This window comes from Takifugu rubripes, chromosome 12 (assembly GCF_901000725.2).
Source record: "Takifugu rubripes chromosome 12, fTakRub1.2, whole genome shotgun sequence".
In the NCBI taxonomy this organism is placed as follows: domain Eukaryota; kingdom Metazoa; phylum Chordata; class Actinopteri; order Tetraodontiformes; family Tetraodontidae; genus Takifugu; species Takifugu rubripes.
Window position 1 is genome coordinate 1,474,128 of NC_042296.1, and position 25,518 is coordinate 1,499,645.

The window sequence follows — 25,518 nt, forward strand, 5'->3', positions numbered from 1 at the left end:
ATTTGCGTCCTCCCACATTCCTGTGCCCTTCGCCGCGGCGCCTGATTATGTCTGAATGAACGAGTTGCGTCACTCTCCCACAGTGTGTTTTGTCACCCGCCTCTCACCCGCTGTAATAAATAGAGTAGAATGACGTTTGTGCTTGAAAACCTTCCATGTCTTCCACTGAGGTGATGAGGTCGTCTCTGCCGGTGTCAACCGTTAATGAGTCCGGACAGTGAGGATAAACAACTGCCGACCTTCCAGACTATCAAATGAGCTGCGATTTTCAATTCCGAATGGAGTTTCTCTGTTTTTCATGACGCGTCTCTCCTCATTTTCTCATTTATCTTCATAGGAAAGTCTAGTCAGCTAATATGAGATCTAATCAAACCCATCAAAATGTGATGAACACTTTAATACATCAACCCTTTAACTCTGGACCCATGCCAGCGATAACAAACGGGATTAAATAACTACGTGTGCGCAAATTCTTTGGAAGTCCTTTTCCTTAGGGGCGAAGAGAAAAAAAAAATGGAGGGGAAGAGGAAGTGGGGGGGAGGGTGGCGTGCCCATGGCCGAGGATGACCTACATGCAGCGGGGCCATGATGGCAGGGAAGCAAGACGCCACCGGCAGTCAAAACCATGTGGATCCCATCCGTCCTCACGAAAGAGTGTGTGAGAGTATGTGTGTGCGTGTGCGTGCTAACTGTCCGCGTGCTCGCGCACGCTCATGCGAGGGAGCCCGCGTGTGTTTTATCGTTCCGGTCGCACCGGATGGGTGACCGTGGCTATTCCGCTCCAGTGCGCCTCCACAGATACCATTCTGGCTCACTAAGGGGGGGGGGGTGAGGCAGAAAGCCTCCAAGAATAAAAGAAACACATGAAACATAATTAAATAGTTGCCACTTCTGTGCACACTCACACACACACAAACACGCACACACTCACAAACACGCACACACACACAAACACGCACACACAAACACATACACACACACCATTCAATAGTTTATCTTCATTATGACACTGAATTCCTAATTCACCATAGAGATGTTCCATCCATCCTCATCCCCTCCTTCCTTCTCTTTCCTATTTCCCTACTAATGATGATAAAGGGACTGTTGTCTGCATTTAAATATGACTCCCATCAGGTTTGCTTTATCGTCTATATTTTCCCCATTTTACGACTCAATTCCATTTGAAGAATCCTCCAGTGCCAAACTGGGAAGGAAGGTTGCCCCTCCCCTCTTAACAACAGTGAGGACCCATCTTATGTTCAGCTACAGGAGCTGAACCAAAAGTGAAGAAAATAAGCTTCCTGCATCTCGTTTCATTCATCAATGACTAGCTGTGACCGAGGCAGCCAATTTTTATTTCCTCTCCAGCCTCCTGTAGCGACCGCTCAGCCCGCTTTATCCTCAACCATTAAATAGATCCTGACGTGTCAAGCCTACGTGTCAAGTCTCACACGGGAACCGAGAATGACATTTCGGTATCTTCGCCGGCGCCTGATGCCCGTGATGTGAAGGGAATCGACGTGGCGTCAAAGGAAAAGCTAAATCGCAGTTCAGCGATAAAGCCTTGTGCTGTTAGCGGGTCGCGCCATGTGCTCGGCGTCAAAATATCACGGAATCACCAACAGGATACAAGAGAGGGGGATCAATGAGAAGTCCGGAGAAAATGCATCAGAGAAACGGAGCACAGAGCTACCGAGATCAACACATTCACACATGCGGCTGCTGGGCGGAATCCAGCAGGGAGCTGCCTGATTTATTACTAGCTAAACGCGTCATTAGTGTAAGCGGCTAACCCTGAACGTCGGGCTCATTAGAATATGCAAATGCGGCGATGCAGCCCAGCAGTCTGCAGGATTGCCTGCTCAGGCTTTTGTTATCATTGGCTCCGGCTGCTTTTATGGACACTATTATTTAACACGACTCCACCTCAGCACACGCAAATAAAAGATAGCATCTGCAGGGCTGAGGGTGGGATTAGAATTAGTTTATGCCCCTGCTCTCAGCTGGCAGAAGATCCATCATTGAGGAATAAATTATTGATTAGACCAACATTTTTGTGTATTTTTTTTTTAAAGCTAGGAAATATTGCTGAGATGTGGGTCCTGCTGCACACAGGCTACCCACAGAGCGAAGCACCTGTTACCTGCCTGCAGCGTACGGAGCATTTAGTGCTGTGTACTGCTGCAATTATTGGACTGTTAATAACTAGTAGCAAAAAAGTGGATCATCCGGGACCCACCGGAGCTCCGGGGGCCTTCGCCACTGTGAATTTGAGGGCAGGCACACATCAGGTTATGGCATAGGGGGCGTGTTTTTCTCAAAAGGAGTACTGGCTCTAGCTTTTGCCACCCCCAACAACCCCCCCCCCCGAGCTTTTATCTGAAGGAGCATCGTCAGGATTTGTAGCTGCGGAGCAGCTCGTAAATCCTGGTGGCCTCACTGACGAATGGACAGAAGCCAGGCTAAGCCATCGCATATGATAAGTTACTCTCACACATTCAATCACACACGTGATCCTCCTTTTAAAGTCTGTTTATTCCAGCCTCTCCCATCTCCTCTCATACATTCCAGCGTGTCCATTTCATGGGCTCCCTCTGACTTTAATCTCTATTTTGTGGCCGTGCTTCAAAATCCTTTAAAAGGACATCAATTCGTGAGCCTTCCTCTGTCGAATCCCCGCTTTTCCTTTTCCTCAGCTTCCTCTTCGCAGCTACGAAACCAGCGGCAGTAATTGGGGACAAGGCACCGACATAGAGAACCATTGTGTCTCTAATAAACCTCTTTCATATCACCGGCACCGCTGCATACAACCAGAAGCAGGATTTCCATCATTTCCTTCTGCGTTGTTACACTGCCTGATACAATAACCCCTCCACTATGGTATCATGGAATATCTTCCTGAGCAAATTGCCAGAAATGATTGGCCATGTTAAATGCTAATTGAGCGGGCGGGCCTGCTGCATTTAAATGCACCACCAGCGGGTGCAGTGTGTTCACAGGCAAAAATTAATTTGCTGGCATGTACTTCCTGCTCCAGTACCTAATAGCATCAAATGCAACAGTGGCTCAACACAATAAGAATGCAGATTATAAACGACCTAATTCATCCCTGCAAAGATCCACCCCTTTATCCTTCATGAAGCAGGAAGGAAATTGGCTCCGCAGAGTCCCGCAAGGTATTTCCCCGAGAAGAAGCCATTCTTTTCTCTTATCACGCTGCCATCGTGATATTTGATCACCCGTGTTGCTAACGACGGTATAAGAAAATCCGTGCTAATAGACAGGACGTGCAGCCGTCTTTTGAGGAATCCGTCTACCTCTGGCTCCGTCCCCGCAAACAGCGAGCAGTAATTGCGTCCTTTGAGGCCCTAAGTTGCCATGAGTCCTGTGTTGTGGTTCCTTAATTGGCGCTTTTATTCACATGGAAGCCACACAGAACTGTAATGTTATCAGTAATGGCCATATAGTTTTGTTTGTCTGTGGTAAAGAGAACATTGAGCAACATTTGTTGCATATTGCATTTAATTTTACACCTTAATGTGTCCCGATTAAAGCAGCGTTTCCATGACTAGGCACAGAGGTCATGATTGTAGTTACAGAATCTAGTTTTGAGTTTCTTTAAAAGTTTCTTTTTCTGGCTTAAGTGTGTGAAGGCTAACATGGGACCAGTATGACTACAGTGTAGCAGAGGGGTCCAACCTTAAAGCAGCTGGTCTAACAAGTCCTCTTCAAGCATCAGAATCCAGAGGAGGACACGTGTGAATGGGCCAAGCTGCCGAAATCGGAACGCAAGGCAGAGAGCGTCGGTGAAGTCCTCAGGGAGTCAGCAGGAGTACTGATCCTGATACAACGGAGGAACTGTTTACATTTCCTAGTGTTTTCACCTTTTCCTCTCTCACCCTCTGCTTTATTTTCCCATCATGCTTCATCTCCTTTTCTTATTTAGCGCCCTCGTCACCATCTGTCTGTCTCCCCAAATATTTCCCCTCTCATTTATCTTCTCCGTTAGCCTCATATTTCAACCCGTCCCTGCATTTCACCCCCCGCCCCCCACAGTTCCCAGTCCGCTGCCTGCAGAGCTCAGCCTCCCGGTCCACCTTTGGGAGAGGCCTAATGATGCAGAAACGCAGCAGCTCTCCGCAGGAGCTCCACGAGGACGGGAGGAAGCAGACGCATAGGTATGAAAAAAAACCCAAACACTCCAACCGCTAATGTGCTCCACATGTCCGCGCGCACGTGTCGGGGTTGAACGGCAAAAAAAAATAAAATGACATTTTTTAAAAAGCGGCCAGTGCGCCACTATGAGGGCAACGAACAGCGGTATAGGAGCAGCAATGTTACCCTGTGAGAGCTGACACAATGAGTTCAGCGCCACTGGCCTGATATCAGATCCCTGCCAACACCTCGCAGCTTCAGCACACACACACACACACACACACACACACGCACACACACACACACACACACACACAATCCTGAGGGCATCTCTGCACCTAGCTAATGCCTTGCTCTGACAAACACAACACCTAGGGTTGACTACCAGTGCCGGAGGAGAGACAGCACCATCATCCTAATTCCGTCGCCACACAGCAGTAAACAAAGTGCGCAAACGCAAGGATGTCGATGAGGCCCAGTGTGCCGGTTTGAGCATCTGAACACCGGCCCGGTGCGTGCCGATTGGTCGCCTGCTACTTTAGCAGCTGGCTGGAAAATCATGAGCTTAACAGTCAATTACTGCAGCTGTCGCTCGCCCGCCTCCCCGAGGATGGCGGCTCATTGCTCGTGGGCAACGGACCTCCGCCAATCGTAGTGGCAGAGGCTCCCCCCTGAGCCGTGGAAGTGAGGCACGGCTGAGGGCGCTGAGGGCAGAGCCAGGCGATCCAAGATGATGAAATCTGTGGTATCGATCCGTTGACATCCATCTGAGTGGTTAATTAACCCGATCAACAAGTTCTATATGATCAATTAGTAGAACCTGTAGCTACTGTTTACATAAGGTGGTAATACACAGGTATGTTGCCATGCCATGTTCTCCTGTTTTTCCCTGATTCCAGAAAAAAAAAAACAGCATTTAAGACAGACTTTGCTTTGTACTTTGTGTTTCTCGCAACCGTAAAAAAAAAATAATTGTAAAGACCATTAAAAATCGGCAAAATGGGCACTCGGCATCTGATCAGGCTGCTGTAATTACTTGGAGCTCTCACCTCAACCAGTTAAAAGTGAAGACTTGGCTTGTGAAATATGTGTTTGTGTGAGGAAATGCTGGTTAATGATGGTCATGATGCGAATTTGTGGGTTTTAAATAGCAGAAAATGTGAGCCTGCAATCAGGATTTTATTATTTTTAGCACTGTTTACAAGCTAGTGGCTCAAACAATGCTCCTGCTCTCTGGTGCCGCACATAAAATGCACCAGACATAGAAAAGAGAAGCAAAGACGGGAATCTGTAGGCTACTGAGGGTCTGGCTTGAAATTCACAGCACCACCTTCCCCCAAATGTAATTAAATCACAACCTAGAAGGCACCAACATTTTTTATTTTGACTTTTTTAAGCAATAGAATTGCCCTTCCGAAACCACAGAGGACACCGGGCAACCCGAGTTTTCCGAGTAGAACAACTGTATTTCTGACAAGTCAGCGTTCACAGTCTTGATTAATTCCAGTTCCACGGGTCGGCGTGTCCAGGAAGGATAGTTTAAAAAAAGAAATACAGGCAGGGGCTGAAAAACTCCTTCATGTCAGTGAGAGCGATGATTATTCGCTGGCTACTGCATCGGGATCTGCCGCTTCCGAGCGCCTCTCAGGGCGAGAGCTGGCGGTATTCTCCCCAGACACTGAGTCACCAACGGAGGGCACTGCAGGGGCGTAACATTCCCTGATATCCAAGGTGGATGATGGGAAGCCACTGGGTTATATTGGAATAAAGATGAATCAAACGGAAACGGAGGAAGGAAAATACAACTGAGAAGATGTTCAAAAAGGAGAGGAGCATGGAGGAGCACACACCCACACCCCCCCACACACACACGCATATACACACACACACGCACAGACTCACACACACCCATGGAAGGACCTCGCTGTTTGAGTGTGTGTCCTTGAATTAATTTGGTCCAAAAAGTAAGAATAGAATTTCCACTTGGACTGAGGCAGATTAATTAAGAGCCAGGCCTTGTTAATTACACCCAGCCAGCTCAGAGATGCTCTCTCTGATGTGCCGTCTCGTCCTCTCTCTGATATCGGTGCACATTCCCTGTTTTTGCTCTATTTATATAATCTGTGGCCTGCTGCAGCTGAAACTGGAAAAAGAGCACCGACCTCTACCAAGCAGGTCATTTGCCCACATATTGTGACCTACACCCGTCCATACAGTATATATACAGTATATTTACTGTACATATAGTATATATACTGTATGTACGTTACGTACGTTACATAGTGGGTTGATCTATGATCAGCGTCTTGGCTTATGATCTTCAGGAGATCACCAAAGTGTATTCAGCTGCTCATTCGCAACACTTCCCAAAAATTTCAGTAAAATCCGTCGGGAACTTTTGGAGTTGTTCTGCTCACAAAACGATGAACTGTCACATGACCTCCCTGGCGGACGTCATCATATAAAGCTTCCTGCTCAACATTTCAACGTCGGTCACACAAATTTTCTGCTGAATTTACGAGCACGTTTGACACCTTTAGCATAAAAGCGCAAAGCACTCCGGGGTTAGCTCAGGCCTGTAACGAAAAACTACTAGTCCCTCGCCGCCACTTCCTTTCCCTTTATAGGTGTAATGAAGAACAGTGAATACATCTCTCTCTCCTCTCTCTCTCTCCTCTCTCATCTCTCCATTTCTCTGCCACCCAATCGATCGGCCAATCCAATCAGGAGCCTACGTGAATCTCATTCTGAGGACACAGCAGCACATTTAATCTGAGCACAAATCAATAACGGCATGTCCTGTAGAGGAATGCTATGCCTAAATGTATTTTTATATTAACACAATGTATTTTTAGGGCATCCCTATGCACAAAAAACGGCAGCTTTGATGACAAATGACATATTTGACATGCCTCCCAGACTGCTCTTTCAGACTGTGCTAGCATCATACCCCCGTAACCCCCCCCAGTAATTATACAGTGTGGGTCTCGGTTGGTTTTACAGTGAGATATCACGTTACAGTAGAGATGTTCTGCTCTCCGCGTGCAGAATGTTAAACTCTGTGACGCTCCGTCAGAACGCTCGGCGGCGACATGGTCGTGCAGAGACGACGGACCCGTCCGTCAAGATCTCGCTTGGCGGGCAGACGGCAAAACGGAACAAGCGGCGGACCGAGGCGTGCGGCAAGAGTCAGGCAGTCGGGTTAATATCCAGACAGATGGCTGAAGGTGTTGGTGGAGAGGCAGGGCCTGGCATGCCTGTGAAGATAACAACCCCCCTGTAAACATACATACGTACACTATTTGAGGCATTGACACAGGAAGGTGAAAGTCAAATCAACACAGAGGCCCACACTGCAGTCAGCAACCCCCCCCCACCACCATTCGCATGCTCTCTTTGGCTCCTGCAACTATTCTGCATCCCGTCACACATCTCGCCGCTCAGATTTCTCCACACAGTTTGCACCAGACAGGTGTGACGCCATTGACAGTTGTCAGCCGAGGCTGCTGAGCCGGCCCTTTTACACGCCACCAGCAGGCACCTTCTCCATTAGTTATTATGCAAAGTTCAGTGAAGCAGGAAGGACCCGGGTCATGTGCTTCTACTTTCTTTTCCCTTGGACATGGCCGTAATGTTAACTTAGAAGCTAAAGACTTCCTAACCTCATTAAGGACCACCCCCCGAGAGGCAAAGAAGACCCTTTAAATGGAAAAACGCTTACCATCAGACCTGCAAATGGATCGTGGTACAGTTCTCTAGAGACTACAGACAGAGATCGTCTCCAAACAGTAATTATCCACTTAGCATGCCTGGCATGAGAATACCACTTAAACAAAGGCACACCTGCATTTGCCTCCTCTTACCTACACCACCCTACACCATCCTACACCCTCTTACCTACACCACCCTACACCCTCTTACCTACACCACCCTACACCATCCTACACCCTCTTACCTACACCACCCTACACCACCCTACACCCTCTTACCTACACCACCCTACACCACCCTACACCTTCTTACCTACACCACCCTACACCCTCTTACCTACACCACCCTACACCATTCTTTTTTTTTTTTACCTAAAGAGTATTATTAATAATAGCTGAAGCTATTTTAAACAGACTGGCGACGGGCCGCCACGTTACAGCAAACATTGGGTTTAATTACCTGACCTTCCTGTTGACTGGCTCATAGGCTCCCCGCCGGCAGCAAGTGCTAATCAATGTCACCCTCGGCGGTGTGATGATAAGTTGCCGTGACACCTTTTTTTCCCTCCTCCAACCTTCTCTCTAGGATTCCTACACACCTTTAACCTCCCCACCAGTAGCTGCTGATGTAGTTGCTTTCCTTTTTCTACTTGTCCCCACCTGCGGCCCCTTCAACAGACTCGAACATGATGCGTGTGAGAGTCGCGGTGGTGTTGGGGGGGGGGGGGGTGTTCATCGAGACAACATCTTTAGAATTACTTCTCACTCTTTCATTTTTAGCTGGATGATAGAGCAACAAAGCAACACCAGCACCTATGGAGGGGGACAGGAGCCACCGGATGGCTTCGAGCAACATGGAGTGGATCTCGGAGGCAAAGGCAACACTAAATTCATGGATTATTTTCAGTAATGTTATTGAAATGCTATTTGATTGATTGAAAGTTAAACATGTGAGCAACTGTCTGACAGACAATGTGAACTACAACACACGCTATATGAATAAAGCTGGACACGCCATCACCATCATCACCACGCTCTTCATCATCGTTATGATGATCGTCACGTCCTCAATAACATCTGCCTCCATTAGCAACATCACTAGAGTCAGTCTCAAATCAAGCCTGAGCCTAAGCAAGGGGAAATAAAAATGTTTAGCTCTGTGTATGTGTGCACGCATGTGTGTGTGTGTGTGCACGTGCACTTGCTTTCTCCACATGTGGGGTCCCAACTTGTAGATTTCACTCATTTTGTAGGAATTCCACAGCAAAAACATGCATCCCCAAGAATTTCTCACCTTATGGTTACAAACCGAGGTCGGGGTGAAGGTCAGGGTTGGGTATAGATTGGGAAAGGTCAAGGGTCAGATGCACAAATAAATGAAAACTGAATGGCAGTCGATGTAAAGGTTGTAGAAGCCACGGATGGCAGAAAGAAACATGAGAAGTGCAGGGAAAGAAAAACAGGGGGAGTCTGACCTGCATTGATTAAAGTACAGAAAACACACACATTACACAAAACATATTCTTGTTCATAGTCAGGAGCTTTCCAGAATAACGTATCAAAAGCTGGAGTTAGAAGTGGAGTATATCTTGGTAAAACTGCACATTTGAGAGCGTTCTAATTGGTCAGTCGCATACCCCTCATGTTCAATCAACTGTTGCCTAGCAACTGCAGTCAAGGGGAACATGTGAAGAGGTGTAGGGGGGAGGAAAAGTGAAAGTGAACGCACACCGATGGAAGGTGCAGGTGATTGGGTAATTCCAAGCGTGCTGGCGCTTGTTTGGCTACAGACGGCACACAGAGACGCCGAGAAGAAATGCAACACAGAAGTAAACATGGCCAGCCTATCTCAACTGGACCGGCTCGACCGGCCGCGCACAAACCACAGGTCCAATTTACCAGCTGGAGCGTCAACAAGTGCTGCACCTCCGAAGACGTCCTTCCAGTAATTTACTGCTCGACTCGCCGATGGTGAGAGCCAACCCTGACATGTCGCAGACTCCCAAGACAAATACGGACGTGTTGCCGGAAAACACGGCAGCGCACTCTGGGTCAATACTCTCCGCCGCAGCGAGGAAATCCTGGGTAAACTGGGACCTGCTTCAACCAGGTGATCCTTAACTGCCCCACCCCCAACAGAATCCATTCTTTTGAACCTTTCTGTATGCCGGTAGCTCTTAGCTGGTCCCAGCGTCTGCCTCTGAGGGTGTTTACTGGTGTAATTGTCTGCCTCTCAGATAACGTTGTCAATCACAGCGTTATGATTCCCGAGAATTTTGATGACTCTTGTTTCATACTGTGCTTCTCTTCGGCTGAAGTTTGTGTCAAATCCTGGTACATTTACCTTACCAAAGCCTACAGAATCCTACAGGTTGTCTAAAAGTGACCACAGAGCTAGCCATGAAGTCATTTTTAGGCGTTTATTAGGGCTAATATTGCTAAATGTGGTTTCAAGTCTGGGCCTAACCTTCTGCGATGTCATAATGTGACCCATAATACCTCGCTGCAGCCCTAACAAAACCTCTGAGAAGAGATGATGCATGCGCTGCTCATGCAGCCACACATATCGCAAGAATGCGAGCGATCCGTGCACTTTTCCCCTTTTGTTCTCTCCTCTCTGTTCCTCTTCCCTCCAGAGGTGGTCGATGAAACGGGCCTAGGTGGGTGGTGGTTATCCCTTAATGACCCAGTTTACTTTGAAAAGGAATTGATCCGAGCCCTTGGTTTATCTCAGAAGCCTCAAAACACCCTCTTTGCACGTGCTTGTGCTGCTTTCATAATGCTGCAGAGGACACTGCTCTTGGTTTATCACAAATATTCCGCTCATCAGGAAATACACAAAGCTCTGTTTAGATCTCTCAACAATGTAAGGTGATATTAGTAACAGATGTGGGAACAGATAAACGTGACATGACAGCCTGACGGGGTAAAGAGGCCCGACTGTGGGAGACGAGATATTTGAGAATATGGATATATTTAGGTTAGTCAGTGTAGGGGAGATAAATGCTTACCAAGAGTGTCGGGAATGGAGGGAAATCCGGTGGGAGAGGAAAAGCATATGGAGCTGAGGTCAAGGCTCAGCCACTGAAGAGCTGAATAAATGCACGGGAGCCACAGTTGGATGGCGAGAACACGAGCACGCTTTGCCTTCTCTTAGCGATGTTCATAAAGGGGAACCAAGAGAAGATCCCTCGTCCTCGCCCTTTGTTCATCTCAGATACGGAAGACTACCTATCACACACCTCCCTCAATCCTCTGGAATATGATAGAAACATCTCTCCTCCTGTAAGTCCGACTAAAATTGGACTTGAAAAGTACACGTACACACTTTAGCTCAGTTCAGCTCGTCGAGTCGAGCCCCTCATGTCCGAATACAGACTAAGTGGGCTGCAACTGGAACCCTGAGACGATTCCTGACAGTAAGCAGACCAGCTTCACCAGGAGGAGCCAGCTGAAGGTGGCGAAAACCAGAGAAGGAAGCACACTTCCTGCTAACGTGCTAGCTCACCATTGCCGATTTCTGCAGTCTGTCCAGTAGGCCTGCGCCTCATCCGCAGTTAGAAGTGAGTTAGAACTGCTTATATGTTATCGGCTGCAGGTACCAAGCATACATTTTCCTGTGCATTGTACTGTGTATAACTGTGACCAGTGACGTTTATCTTATCGTTTCATCTCAAATGACACAGGAAAATCGAAACTATATGGCCTGCTGCTGCAGCAGGGTGAAATAGTGTAAAGCGGTGCCGTCAATTAGCATTTTTGCTGCCTTCGAGTGAAGCTGTAGAAGACGCTTTTGTCCTCTGTACAAGCGGCGAAGAAATGAAAATTCATAGAAGCAGCAGAAATTACGAATTGCTGCTAAAGAGAATGAATGAAGCAAGTGGTGGACGTGAAGCGGCAGGAAAAAATAAGGGAATGTTCGGGGGCCGCCTCGGTCTCATCCACTGGTACAAACGTATTTTCAATTTTCTCTGCTTTTCTAGGGTGCTCCCTGGAGTGCAAGTAGGCCAAAAGGGGAGAAGTGTGAGAGACAGAGCAAGATGGGAGCGAACGATATAGAATGAGAGGAGTTCTGCAAATAGAAAAGGTGCCGGTGACACGCCGCTGATGGCAAAATCCCCCCCAAGCCGATGCCAGAGGTAAAAAAACATACAAAAAAACATACATTGAGAGATCCGAGGCAACCGAATCAACACTGTGGGGAAGAGAAACCAAAATAAATATATATGGGTGGAAATATAAGAGGAATCACTCTCGCTGGGAGAGTTTTAGCTGCTTTCAGAAAGAGAGGAGCTCCGAGTCAAAGCAGATTCTCAGCCTCCCGCTAAAGTTTGCAAAAAGCCTGACATAAAGATCTGGTTTTGCTTCAGTTCTGGCGAATAATACAGGGTGTAAGAAACGAATCCAAATGAAACCTTGTGAGGTGCCGGCAAGAGCAATTACAAGTTGTCCCAAATTTTCCAGCAATTTAAATTAGAGTGTAGAAACGTCAAAGCTAAGAAATCTAAGAAAATCAAAAGAAAAAAATCACATGAATAAAAAAGAAACATTGTACTGGTTTGGGTTAGGGTTAGTGGTACTGGTGGAGGGATGGTTAAAACACTGGGTGGGGGGGGGGGGGACTGGACCAAGTGAAAGAGAGGATCCTAAAAAAACATAAAACATCTGCATAGAACTTTGCACGTGCATCACACCCATCAGTCATTTGTAATCAGCTCTGCGCATGCACGTCCCCGGATGTTTTAAATATTCTCTACGTGTGTTGCCATCTGGATGCGGGTCCCCTAACCTGCTATTTCTGTCTCCCGGATCAACAGTGGCGCTCGCTCTGCTACGGATGTCAGAAAACCGTGGCCGTTGCCATGGCGATGCCACACTGCAATATTCTCTTTGCGGCGCGCCCGCTGACGCTCGCAGCAGCTTCTAAGCCGAGGAAAAGCCGGTGAGAGGAGGGAAGGGAGAGGACGGGGGGCTGTGACAGGATCCTCTGGAATGCTAATCACCCCCTCACCACGATTTGTCCTTCATTATGCAGGAGACAATGCCCCGGGACAAGGGGAGGGGGGTTGTTTATGTGTCCATAGAACCACAACAGACATATGTGCTAAAGTACATCCATGCATGACCAGCCACAAACACGTACCATATGGAAGTTGGAGCACAGCTTTAAGGTCATTTTCCCCAGTAGGCGCCTTTATACATACTGCAGCAGGAAATTAACAATCCAGGCGTGCACACACTCGCCTGCTTTAATATATACGTCCATGCTGGAAGCTGACAGCACCGCTTAACGAAAGCGTGGCCGGCAGGTCCGCTCCGCTGTGCAGACATCCTCACCTAACAAGTGCTCAATAACTAACAAGCCACCAAATGCATGTGATCGCCCACCGTTTCCGAAAGCCTCCGTCAGCTTTTCCAGTTTTGCTTTTGTTTTTTTGGGGGGGGGGCTTAAATGCAGAATAATCCCTGTTTTACCACTTAAGAGTCAGAGCAATAAAAAGAATCCACCAAGATTAATGAATTAATTTTTGACAATTCACCTTTAGAACTATTTTTTTTCCCTCTGGCATTTAGCATAAAGCTGCATTTTTATGTATAGGAAGTGCCGATAATAGGTCAGCCCTGAGTATAAGAAGCAGCGGACGTGTCAAGGTTACTGAGGCATATCATCTTCGCTGTAATTATAATACGACTCAGGGGGTCAATCCTCTCCCATTTTAGAGACTTAAAGACTCCCACAATCCCTGACTCTTCTTTGTTTTTAGCATGGAGGGTATTAAAGTACTCGTGTTCACGAGCATTCTACAAGGATCTATTTGTAACCTCTCGGCAGCTCATTCTCCTTGATAACGCTAATAAAGGATTCCTTCATTATGCTTGTGAAACAAGTTGCTCCAGTTTTTTTAAAAAGAACTTTTCACAGTGTCGTCCCAGTGGCGGCAAGTATCCGGCTTTGCTGCTCTGAGGCTCAGTGATTCCGTGCACAAGTTGTTGCTCTCATCAGTCAGTTCAGCCTAATGTGTCCGTCGAGTTCCTTTTGGTTTCGTTCTTTCCACGCGTCAACGAGTTCTGTTCTCGACAAAAAGCCCACCATGAACGCCAAAATGCAGAGATCAGTCAACTCAAGTCTTTATTCTCCCTCTTTTTCCTGACTTATCAGCAATATTATCTGCTTCACAGATTCCCAAAATGCCTGCTGGTCCACACTTCTTCTTGTGTGCCTGTCGTGTCCTAATGCTGTTCCGATTCTAAATACTCACACAATTTATCAAGTATGCATCAGGCCGAGATATTGACATCATCAAGAACGCCATAATTCCCAATTCTGACGTTCACAAGTCCATCAGCAAGTTTACTGACGGTCTGAGGCCAGTCGACAATCTTGCGGATTCCGTTTCACGGCAACGAAAAGGCGTGCGCGTGTTTGTGGCTGTCCAAACGGCGAATGCGGCAGATGAGCAACAGCGCGTTTGATATCACGACCGTTTACACCGCGTCCTCGTGGGGACGGCAGGGAGGTGATGCTCTGTGAATCAAGAGCGTTATTCCCCTGGAGGCAAAAAAGAGTCACATAGGGGTAAAACAAGGTAGCTAATAGGACTCAACTGCAACAATTAGGCTAATTTTTATCGATAGCGGGTGTTTCTGTTTTTGTCCTTTTTTTTTTTTACTGTAGCCGCCTCATTAAAACGAGTCAGGGAGTAGAGACATACTGCGTTTTCCACTTCCCCTGCTGCTTTCTCTGCCATTTGGGGGATTACCTTCTGGTTTCTGGTCCCACCTGAGAAGCCTGGAGGGGCCCCTCAGCTCAAAGCAGCCCCAAGCCCCAGGCCGTCCCCAAGGGTCCACCGCTGCTGTCGTTGGAAACCTGGCAGGTTGGGGAGGCATGCCTGAGTCCAGGAACGCAGATGCAGCCCAGGGGGAACGAGGGCCTCACCACTGAATGGTTAATGTATTCACAAAACTCCCCAGCTGGGAGCTTACAGACTCCACGAGGACCCGACTATGCTGACAACCTTCTCAAATGAATATGTTAAGCACGGCTTTGCTACACCCTTTAGGCAGGCTTAAATATATAAGTGGCTATGATCACAAAGGAAATAACGCTTTGTTTGGAGTTGTACAAATGTGCTATGTACACCTTCAGAAGCAGAACGTAAACGAGACCACGTTCAGACATCGCACACTTGTACACATTAGTCTCACATTTACCGCCCACTTAAATTGGTTGATCAAAAAGCCGAGGCTGAAAGAACGGAGCCACTCTCGCGGTTCTCAGATAAACCTTCACCGAGTTTCGTTTAAATCAAGACATGGGAAATTTTTTTAAAAAGCGGACGGTGTCAGCCACCCTTCCATCCCCCCGAGGGACTTTGGCGAAAAGGAGGAACGCCACATGAAAAATGCATTCAGCGCCTCCTAAGTTTCCATCGTTATAGCTTTGCCGCCGTGACCCTCCAATAACCTTGTCTGTTAAGCAGAGGGGTTAATGAGCATCCAACCAGTACAGCAGATATTGGGAACTTGGGAGCCAGTTAAGAGCTCTGTGGTCTACAACAAAGTCCGTGGAGAGTTTGAAAGACAATTCATTACCAAGAAAAACCCCCAAAACACTCCACTTAGCAGTATCCAGGATCTTCCTCAAAGACAGATAATTCAATGTGCGCTGCAGTGGAATAATTGCTCCTGTCTGTCTGTTATTAGCAGCGGTCCCAGTGAAGTAAACATAAGGTCTCCTGTTCCATTGATTTCTTTGTCTGCGCTGAAACATACGGCAAACTAAAATGGATTTTTCATTAATGGCCATGTTGCTTGAACACACACAATTGACGGCAATACGGGAAGGGAAATAAGGAGAGCAAGGTTGAAATTGGAGAGATTTGAGGAATCATAGCTGCAGTTCAAAAGGTCGCACATACATGCTGACTGTGGTAAACACTAGCACCTATACGACTGCCCAGTTTGATCCCACTCCAGATAAAGAGGCAGAAAATGTAAATCCTCGAAGACAACAACCGACTGGACTCGCTGTCCAATTTAGACCAAGCCAAATTGGGTTTAACCAATGGCATCGCAGCCCAGACCCCTTTTGCTTCCTCCCACACGCCACCTCGACGCCAAGCGCCTTTCCAACAGGCCTCGCCAGTGTGTCACAAACGTCCAAGCTGGCAGACATCCAGCCACGGGATGAGCGCAGGTGGCCACAACACCTCTCCTCCTGACTCAAAACACAACGAGCGGCAACAAAGATGCTCGCGCTGCAGCCTGAGCCGGAGAAAATGTCCGCCTAAACTCCCAACGCGCGGGCGAGACTCTCGTGTGGCCGTCAGCTGAGCCCAATCAAGTTGCATTAATATAAACACCATCGGGCGCACATTTAGAGAGGGGGAAAAAGGGGAAGACCAAGAGATAAAACTGCAGACTGACCTCCAGGCTGTACTCTTCCACGGTCCTTTTCAGCGGATCCACAATCTGCCAACAAATGAGGATGCACAAGTCGATTAAGAGCATCCCTCCGACGATGATCAGCAACTTTTGGTCCTTTATGATCTGGAGGGGGGAGGAAGAAGAAAAGACACTTGCAATAACCACAGAACACAATTGCTAATTGTGTAGAACGCTTTCAGACATTCCTCGCTGTCCACTGTAATTACACAATTGTCCTCCCATCTGAGGTTCCAGAGTCCTGCTGGTTTCATTTTTAGCATGGAATCATGACACCGTTATAATGCATTAAGCAGCAACCAACCCCCCCCCACTGAGGGAGGAGAAGACAAGCTAAACGCGGAGGCTGCAACCCAAAGGCCAGGTTCACAACTTCATCACCATCTTCTGTGATGGAATAGTCCCACCCAAGCCAGAACCCAAGAAACTCCACTGACTATATGATGAACTTTAGCGGGATGAAAGCCGCCAGCTTGTTTGTGATCTATATTTACGGCAGCATTTAACTGTGTGGAAGTGGAGTTCAAAGGAAAGGTCAGAGCACGAGGACCCGGCTGCGTTTAGAGTATCACGTGGCGCAGATACGTCCGCCCATACGAGGCGCACGTGGGGGACTGAGGTTTGATCCGGTGTCCTTTTGAAGGTGCTGGCACGGAACAAAGCCGGCAGGGCCAAGTAAATGGAACGTGTTTTCCAGGAGAGGGGGCGCAACCAAGGTTGTACGGCACGTAAAATAAAGAAATCTGGCTGATAAGAGTAATATAAGCAAGACAGTGTTGTAATAAAGATGACATGTTTGATTTGTAGGGGAGTACAGAACAATCTCTACACCATCTGCTCAGCTGTTATGCGTTACCATGCCAACAGGGTCCGTTAGACAAACTATATAATGACTCTAAATGGGTGTTATAATTACCATTTTCTTCGTAATGTATCAGTTGGGGTTACGTTTTCTCATTTTTGCTCTCCTTAAGTAAACTGTGTGAACAAGTTCTCCCGTCTGCTGAGACAACCCTGACAGCCAGCATAAAGCTCCTAGGATGCAGTTCCAGGCAGCGTCACGGACGGCTATTTTGTGCCTCTCTAGGTCTGAAACCGTCCTCTCTTATGCTCAGCTTCCCCAAATACGGTGAGCCGATGACGCAGGTCGCATCACTATCGTACACCAGCGCTAAATAAATGTTTCACACCTGCGAGATAACACATCCACCTGCGCCTCAGCGTGCCTCTGGGCTGGAGCTCTGAGGTGTAGGCGGAATAAAGGCACTGGCTTGGCACATTTACTATCTGGCACCAGTGCAATGAAGTTTTAAAAAAACAAGTTAAACCAAACACAACCAGGCCTGCTGGAGAGCAGCGGAGGGGGAGATGGAGAGGGATCACACACTGAAAAGGTTGAAACCTGACGACCAGAGGCAAAGGCTGACCCCACAAAGGTGGACCCTGAGCGAATCTGAGGTTCTGTTAGTGTGTTCGGAGACGACACATATTGACTGACCTCAACACGCGCACGCACGCACACACACACACAGCTCATTGAACAAACAACCCTTGATTTCTTGATTTAAGACGCGCGCCCTCCCCGGTGACTCTCGACAGAGGGATGGCTGGTTGGGAGCAGTGAGGGACGCAGTTCCAGCCCGACCGTTAAATGGAAAAAAGGGCCGCCGACTTGTTCTCTCCCTGATAGCGAGTGACAGATTTCGGGGCACCGGCGGCGAGTCAATCTACTGAAACAAACGCAGCAGAGCTCCGTCAGCGCGAGCCTAGCAAACGGAGCAGAACGCAAACTTTCATCCAGACACGTTGTGGCGATGCGCGCTTTCAAGCTGAATTCTGTCACCTCTTCATCCTCTTTCCTCAGCGTTCTCATTCATTTTCTGCGTCCCGCCTAGTTCCTTTGCCATTCATGCCACGCTGTGTTGTCACTTCCTCTGCCCTGTTTTTGACTTCCTTCTCTCCCCCAAACCCTCCAACCTCTTTGATCTGTCACTCTCTTCTCTATTTTTCTCCAGCTCCCGCTCTCTCTCTCTCTCTCTTGTACCAGCAGACCACCCACACTTCCTCCGATATGCACAAGAGAAAAAAAGGCAGAGAGGAAAAAGACAAAGACAAAACGAGCTGGAAGTATGAATACAAAAAGGCCGAGGACAGTTACAACCCTCAATGCGCCCGGCACCTCTTTATGTAACTAGGCCAGTCAAACAGATTGTGTCAGAGAGCCATTTGTGTTTTTGAACCTTTATTTCATAGAAAACAGTCTAAAAGCAGGTGCTCAAGGCTGCCAATCTTCCATTTTTTCATCTAAATGCAAGCACCCACAGGAGAATTGGGCTTCACATAGCTATAAAAAGCTTCCTCTATAAGACATATGGGAAAAGATGCTGTGGATCGGCCAACGCTCTTATACAAAGGGATTGAAGAAAAGGATCAAAACCTTATTCAGCCAGGCAGGGTTATTATGTAGCATTCAAAGATAGGCTAGTTATGACTTGAGTTTTTTATAAGCAGGGCGATATATAAATGACAGGCAATTGTGCTGTCATATTGAGGTATCATCCATTCATCCAGTGAGCAAAATCAAACCCAGAACCTTCTGGCTGTGGCGCTACACAGCGCCAACGCACTCCCTGCTGTCTTATCCATTCATCTTCTGGTAACCGTCATTTATTCCTAACCAGTCTCACAGGGGAGCTGGAGCCTAGAACAGCAGCCATTAGGCAGGAGGAAGGAGTTCAACCCTTGACAATCCATCGCTCACGCCATCCCTGGGGCAATTTAAGGCCCACTCACACTAGTCAATCGTACCATGCCCATGTTCGCCCCCTGAAATCTGAATCTTATGGCTGGTGATGCGTGGACCAGGGTCGGGGTTTGGTTCTGAGTACGCTCGTTTTGGGCGTTCACAGCCAATATGAAGTGGACTATCTGAGGAAACAAACTCTGGTCTATTTAACGTGGACTGAAAACCTCTGGAGCGAAAGCGTTCTGAGATGTTTTGCAGTGTGGGGTGAAAAAAGAATTCCCATAGTTGCGAGTACCTTCTTCTTCATCTTCACGTTTTTAAAGATGGCGTGCACCCTCCAAGTCTTGGCAAACATGGCACCGAAAGCAGTCGTGTATCCGACAATGAGGATCCAGGTCCGGACCTGTCAGAACAACGTGCACGAACAAGCGCAACGTCTTAAAACAGCGATCGAGGTTTAACACGGCAATTATGTCAATGTAGAGACATCGGATGTGATGTGGATTTGCACGTTTCCCCCTTTAATTTAATTCCAAACAGCATTGTGAAGAATTCTAAAAATAATAATTAAAAAAAAGCTTTCAGCTTGTGTCTTGTCTCAGAACGAGGATTCAAAAGGCAGTCCTTTCTTTCTGCACTGACACAAAGGACACTGCTTGGATGTGAATATAGCCCAGGAAATCTTAAAATAGCTACTTGCTAATAAAGAGCTTCTGTATAAACTGGGGTTCTGCATGAGACCCAAATCTTAAGTCCATATCTGTGTTGCACAATCCATTTGCAGGAAAAAAGAGCACATACTGATAGGTTGACCTTTGACCTTTGACAGGTCTCTGCAGCACAATCTGCCCAGCATCTCATTACTGTGCAATCAGCGTAATCACGCTCTAATGGGGTGAAACACTAAAGCTGCATCTCCACCAGCGCTGGGATTAGTTCAGTACGGGTCCATGTGTCCTGTTTTCAGTGGACAGAGGCGATGCACGTATCAAATAGGTGGAGCTAGAGACCCTGCGGCCCTCTGATTAGCCACATAAGAGCTAACTTGTCTCAAAGGAGGAATATTGATGCATTTGGGGACGACACCAGTATGAACTGTGGATGTGGAGGAGCTGGGGAACTCACCGTGCACAGAGTCTCGAACTCTTTATCAGAGACGAAACCTCCATCCAGACCAAAAAGGAAGATGGAGGCATAGGACAGCAAGCCTCCCAGGATGATTAGGTTGTTCATATATGGACTGGACATCTTGATTAGCCTGGAAGAGGTCATAATATTTGAGGAAACAGTGGGAATGCATTACTGCACACATTCCAGGTGCTTTCACTTCAGCCTTATTCATCCTCCTCTCCCTCCCTGCTCTTCGCTGACCTGTGATTGCGGTTCTTGATGTTGAAGAACAGGAACGCCCCTGCCATGAACATGCCCAGGATGGTGATGGTGGAGAGGATGCTGTAGAGGGGCACGTTGATGTGGCGCCGCTGTAAACGCACAAACGTGCGATCCTTAGGAGGCTCCACCCCTGAGAAACAGCCAAACACACAGAAGAGGACGCTCTGAAACTCAGGTGCTCATTTGGACACGATCCACCTCTCAGCCTCACAAAACAAAAAAAACCACTGCACTTTCTTAATTTTGTCAGTGTCTCAGTGAGTTAGTAGCAATGGGCTAATCTTACACAACTCAACGTACAAACATATGTGGTGTTTTCATACCTTGGAACCTTATAGAGTTGTTAATGAGGTCCAACACATCGGCGATTGCGTTGTACTCGCCCACCTTCACTTCCTGACCGTCTGTTAGATTAAAATAAAATAAAAAAACACACATTGACTTTACCACAATGACATCAGCAAATGGCACTGCTGGTAGAGGAGGTTTAGCAGGTTACCATGCTAACATTAGCATCTCAAAGAAATTGCATATTATGTGGGATATTCCCTCCTAAATCCAACCACACGTCTAAAATTCCAATTCCAATGGTGAATCATCATTTCAAGAGAGCTAAATAACACACTCTGGGGCGAAAGCATGAACTTCTTCAACAACAGCAACAACCTTTCTGGACCAGATAGGAAGACATGCTTGCACAGCATATCACGGCAATCCATCCTGTAGCTTTGAAGGTGTTTGAGCCTGAGTGAAAGTGTTGAATGGCCCCGGCTGCAGCTTTAGGCAGCATGTTGGAGTGTGTCCTTTGCCAGCTCTCACTGCTGAATTGACATTAGCTTGTACAGCAGTGAAACTGGCGAGATTATCACAGCTGCCAGAGCGGCGGCTTAGCGACTCTGCTTCTCACTTTTACCTTAAATTGTCAGCCGAACTTAAGAAACCTGCTTGTATTTTGTCTTGGTTAGCCCAAACTACTGCTGTCTCAAATCACACCAGTGATTTTATTATTGCTTTTTCTCTATTAGAAGCCTCAAAGAGCCCCCCAGGTGTAAGATTGAGAGGAAGCACGGCCTTGTCCAACAAACGTGAGTCCTCACTCTCCTCCACCAGTAGAAATAACTCACTTAAGGGGGTACACAAGGGAAAAGAGGGCCAGATTACACTCCATCTTATTTTTGTGAGCGCCGCAAGTAACCTGCAATTTCTTCTGGTGAGCACACGCAAATCTCCCCCCCCCAACTCCTCCCCGTTATCACTCTCAGAGCTCCATTGAACTCTTCAGCCGCATTGTCCTTGACAGGGCACTGCGATTCCCTTTCCTCTCGGAGAAATTGCCTCGTTTGATCTCCAATGCTTGAACCAAAGCAATGGCAAATGCTGGGGATGGAACGCATATGCAATAAAGAGTGGCGCTCCTCACACTCTCCCCTGCTGATAGATTTACCTTCACCCCGTCCTTTGTTAGGGTGGAGACACCAGACGCGATTGCATATCAGCACTCTTCCTTTCAGGTGCTGTAACGCCATCCCAGCGCTGCACCCCCTCAGGGACCGTCGCTGGCCCGTGGGATGACGCCTCGCGGCGTTAAACAAGTGTGGATTTCCGAGCTTTGTCTTACAAATGTAAGATGCTGGCCTCTGAATTTTGTTGCTTTTTCCCATTTCCTCCCGATTACTTTAAAGCACAGTTTTCTCTGATGGGAACAATTTTGGATTTACAACTTGTAGCCGTTCCATCTGTCACACTGGATCATTTTTGACAGTTCAAGGGTAAAGATGTGTGAGGGGGAAGTTGCCTCGAGGTAAACTTGAAATTACAAATGAATGTTATTATTGTTATTCAAGGAATCCTGTTAGACCTTAATAATAGGAGGGATTATATCTCCTCTCTGCCATTGAGGTCGCTGACTGAGAGGACCTGACGGGGGTAAAATGGAGGATCGGAGGAGGGCGGCGGATGATGGGGGTCATGTTGAGGATCAGTGCCTGTTTAAATATTCAAGCTGGAGAGACCCATCATCTCCTCTGCACCCAGCTCAGGCTCTCGCTGGGTCAAAAGGCCAAAAAATTTGAGATCCCTGACAAGTGGGAAAGGCATGACGAAGAGGCTGGAGGAGTGAAGGAGGAGGATAACATATATAACAGTGATGGAGGAGCAGTTGTTGCAACAGCCAAGAAAAATAGTAATAATATAGTAATAATTAGTCCCCTCCTGATGTGTGTTGTGCATAATTCCATACATTATTGGTTTTTTTGTGTACTGTGCAACATATTGACCGGGCCCAAGCTGCACAAACGCCTTTTCTTTCATTTGTGTTTTGGAAGATTAAACAGTAAACAGTAAAAGAGTAAAAACAGGCTGCGTTTGAAAGATGAGGTTAACGACATGTTCATTAGCCGCTAATGTAAATTGACGTCTGCTGTAATAAACTTCGCTGATTTCTCGCCAAACATTGGAAGAACGAAGCCTTTGACGCACGCGCGTGCCAAGACGTGCCTGTAAATGTTGACTTTTCCCACGTACAGCTGCGATCCAGGCAGCCAGAGGGATCCCAGCCCCTCTGCGGCAGAGGAGATAAGACGGCCAGACAGAGAGGTCTGAACAGTCAGTCAGAATGTTAACATGCAGTCGGGGGAGCCCAGGAGCCGGGAATGCCGCGCATCAAGATGCAATCTCTGGGTAATTGTTGCACTCAGCACGCCCTGCTGGCTTTAAATTGACCTTTAGATTATGCAATGAGGTGTTTTCTTATGCGGGGTATTAGCTGTCCAGACAAACTGCTTCATATCGCCTGAGAAGAGACTCGCAGAACCAGCACAGACGATGACAAGGCCTGTTTCACTTCAAACACTAATGAGAGCTCTGGAAAAGGAGGACTAGTGGTGCCTCAAATACCTTGAAACTGGTTGAATTTTATCGTTCCCATCCTCTCTCCATTGCGAAACATGACTTGACCCTGGAAAAGGGGAGGGGGAGGGGGGAGAGAGAGAGAGAAACAAGTTGTTTAAATAACACATACCATACATAATTAAAGTTCCATAAACATCCTAATCTGCAGAGGCAAGCGCGGCACAAGCCGCGCGGCAGATTCCAGTGAAATAGAAACAGCTTAGTTCATCTAAACTGATGCAGAGTGTTTCCCCTGACGCTGCAGCGTCTCGGCTCTTGCGCATTCTGCATCTTCATTGATTAGATGTGGACAAAACTGATCTATTTTCAGCGGCAAACGCAATAATGTTCGTGCCAATTCCTTGGCCAATATTCATCCTCGTCAGGTCGGATGTGGGTTTTCTGAACTTGAGCAGCTTTCTACCGGACGTCTTTAGCATCAATCTAAAAATCATTCTTATTTGGGCCCATAAGAACTCCCCTCAAACTTCTATAATGTCAACGCTCTATTTTTATTGTCCCCTCCCTTCCATTGCTTCTCCATTTCGCCCAAGACGGCTCAATTAATTCAGCCGGCCATCTGCTTACAAAGCTGCTGAATTACGCATTTAACTGGGATTACTGGCTGGCTGACAAAGGTGAGAGCAAAGAACCAGAGAGATGGATGATAGATAGGCTGGGAGCGGCTGCATTTGCATTGGCTGATTAAAAGAAAGCTGAAAGGGAAATATGGGTATGGAAACCGCGGAGCCAATTTCGCCTCAAAAAGATGGCAGGCTTTGAAGTGGCGGATCAGGATCCCACCCCTCTGTTTGAATCCTCGTCTCTGTGTGGCATCTTTGATGTTTGGAGAGTGCGCATGCTAGCGCCGGTGTATGCATCTAATATGTAGCTGCATTGTGCTTGTGCACGCGCACGGGTCCCAGATGGGGCAGGACGAGCGACCCCCGCGGTGCCAGGCGAGGCGCCGGCTGCACAAAAGCATCAGTCTGACTTAGTCAAGTTGCTTTTGTTGCATGTTGCTCCTACAAAGTGCTAAGTAATTACGCCTGAAGTGTAAGTAGGACGCGGATGCACCTCGGTGCAGCTCATTAGACACGATGTTTAGATAACTGTGCTCCATAAACAGGGTCAGGGAAACGTCAAATCGTGAACCGGGGATGATTGCGGGGGGAACGTGTCCCGCTAGCTGCGCCGCCGCGAGCTGGCCTCGCATTAACGTCGCCGTCTTAATTACGCTTCTCAACTGACATGAATCTACTTCACCAACTCCTTTTGCACCCTCACCAGTTGCAGCGCATTCAAAGTCTGTCAAGCGCATGCAGGGGCGTCGACTCCAGCAGTCAAACGTTTAAACAAACCTCAATTTGCCAAAATTTCAGCATCTCTACTAGATCCTCTTATTGTGAGGTTATTTTCTCCTCAGTGTCTCAGACAAAATGGGCCCAGACAGTTGTCTCTTGGTATTCGAAGAACGTTCTACACCTGACTCACAACAGGCGGCAGATGGAGCAATTGCTATGTGTGTGTGTGTGTGTGTGTGTGTGTAAACATGTCTGTCAGAGGCGAGACGTGTGGAGGTAGCTAGGTATTACTTTGAGGGAGGAGGTGAGAACACACTGAGCGATGGCGGTGTTGGGGTTAAATGAGATATCTCTCGGCGGACCGTAGGTGTGACATCCTCTTGGGGGAGTTGCGGTGGGAATACCGTCGCCGTGAATGGAAAGGCGGTGTACTCAGATCAACAGATGACACCACACCCTCCTTGTTTCACCTCAGCGTCTGTCAGTCAGCCGCGGTGCTCGTGATTATCCAAAAGGGGAAAAAAAAAACCCCGTTTGACCACAAGAAAAACAAACCAAAAACAAACAGGCCCTGTAACCGCACACTTGTCATCCCCGTCTCCCACCGAACTCCAGCTGTACGTCATCCCGGAGTCCCAGCTGCTATCGGCACTCTCTTACCCCCTAAAGTCTCTCTCGGCTGACATCAACCTTCCTGTCTTTGGCCTTGACGGCAGCCAGATCGATACCGTGGAGCCCTCCACAATCACTCTCCTGCCTCCGCTCCGGATTGAGCAGCGGGGCCTTTCAGATCTCAGATACCAGTTGGTCCCGGGGGACCCACGTGTGCTGGTGTCAGAAACACAGTGTAAAAATTGTGATAACAGCATACATACGA

General features: G+C 47.6%; 1 protein-coding gene across 1 annotated transcript in view; it reads right to left on the bottom strand.

Moving 5' to 3' along the window:
- gabbr2 (gamma-aminobutyric acid (GABA) B receptor, 2) overlaps positions 1 to 25,518 on the bottom strand; it is a 103,352-nt gene that overhangs the window by 13,026 nt on the left and 64,808 nt on the right. The window contains exons 8-13 of the mRNA XM_029844907.1: positions 23,344 to 23,404; positions 20,772 to 20,852; positions 20,428 to 20,578; positions 20,182 to 20,314; positions 19,352 to 19,459; positions 16,293 to 16,415 (exon numbers count right to left, since the gene is read on the bottom strand). Coding sequence (XP_029700767.1) covers positions 16,293 to 16,415; positions 19,352 to 19,459; positions 20,182 to 20,314; positions 20,428 to 20,578; positions 20,772 to 20,852; positions 23,344 to 23,404 — 657 coding nt within the window. The remainder of the gene's footprint in view (positions 1 to 16,292; positions 16,416 to 19,351; positions 19,460 to 20,181; positions 20,315 to 20,427; positions 20,579 to 20,771; positions 20,853 to 23,343; positions 23,405 to 25,518) is intronic.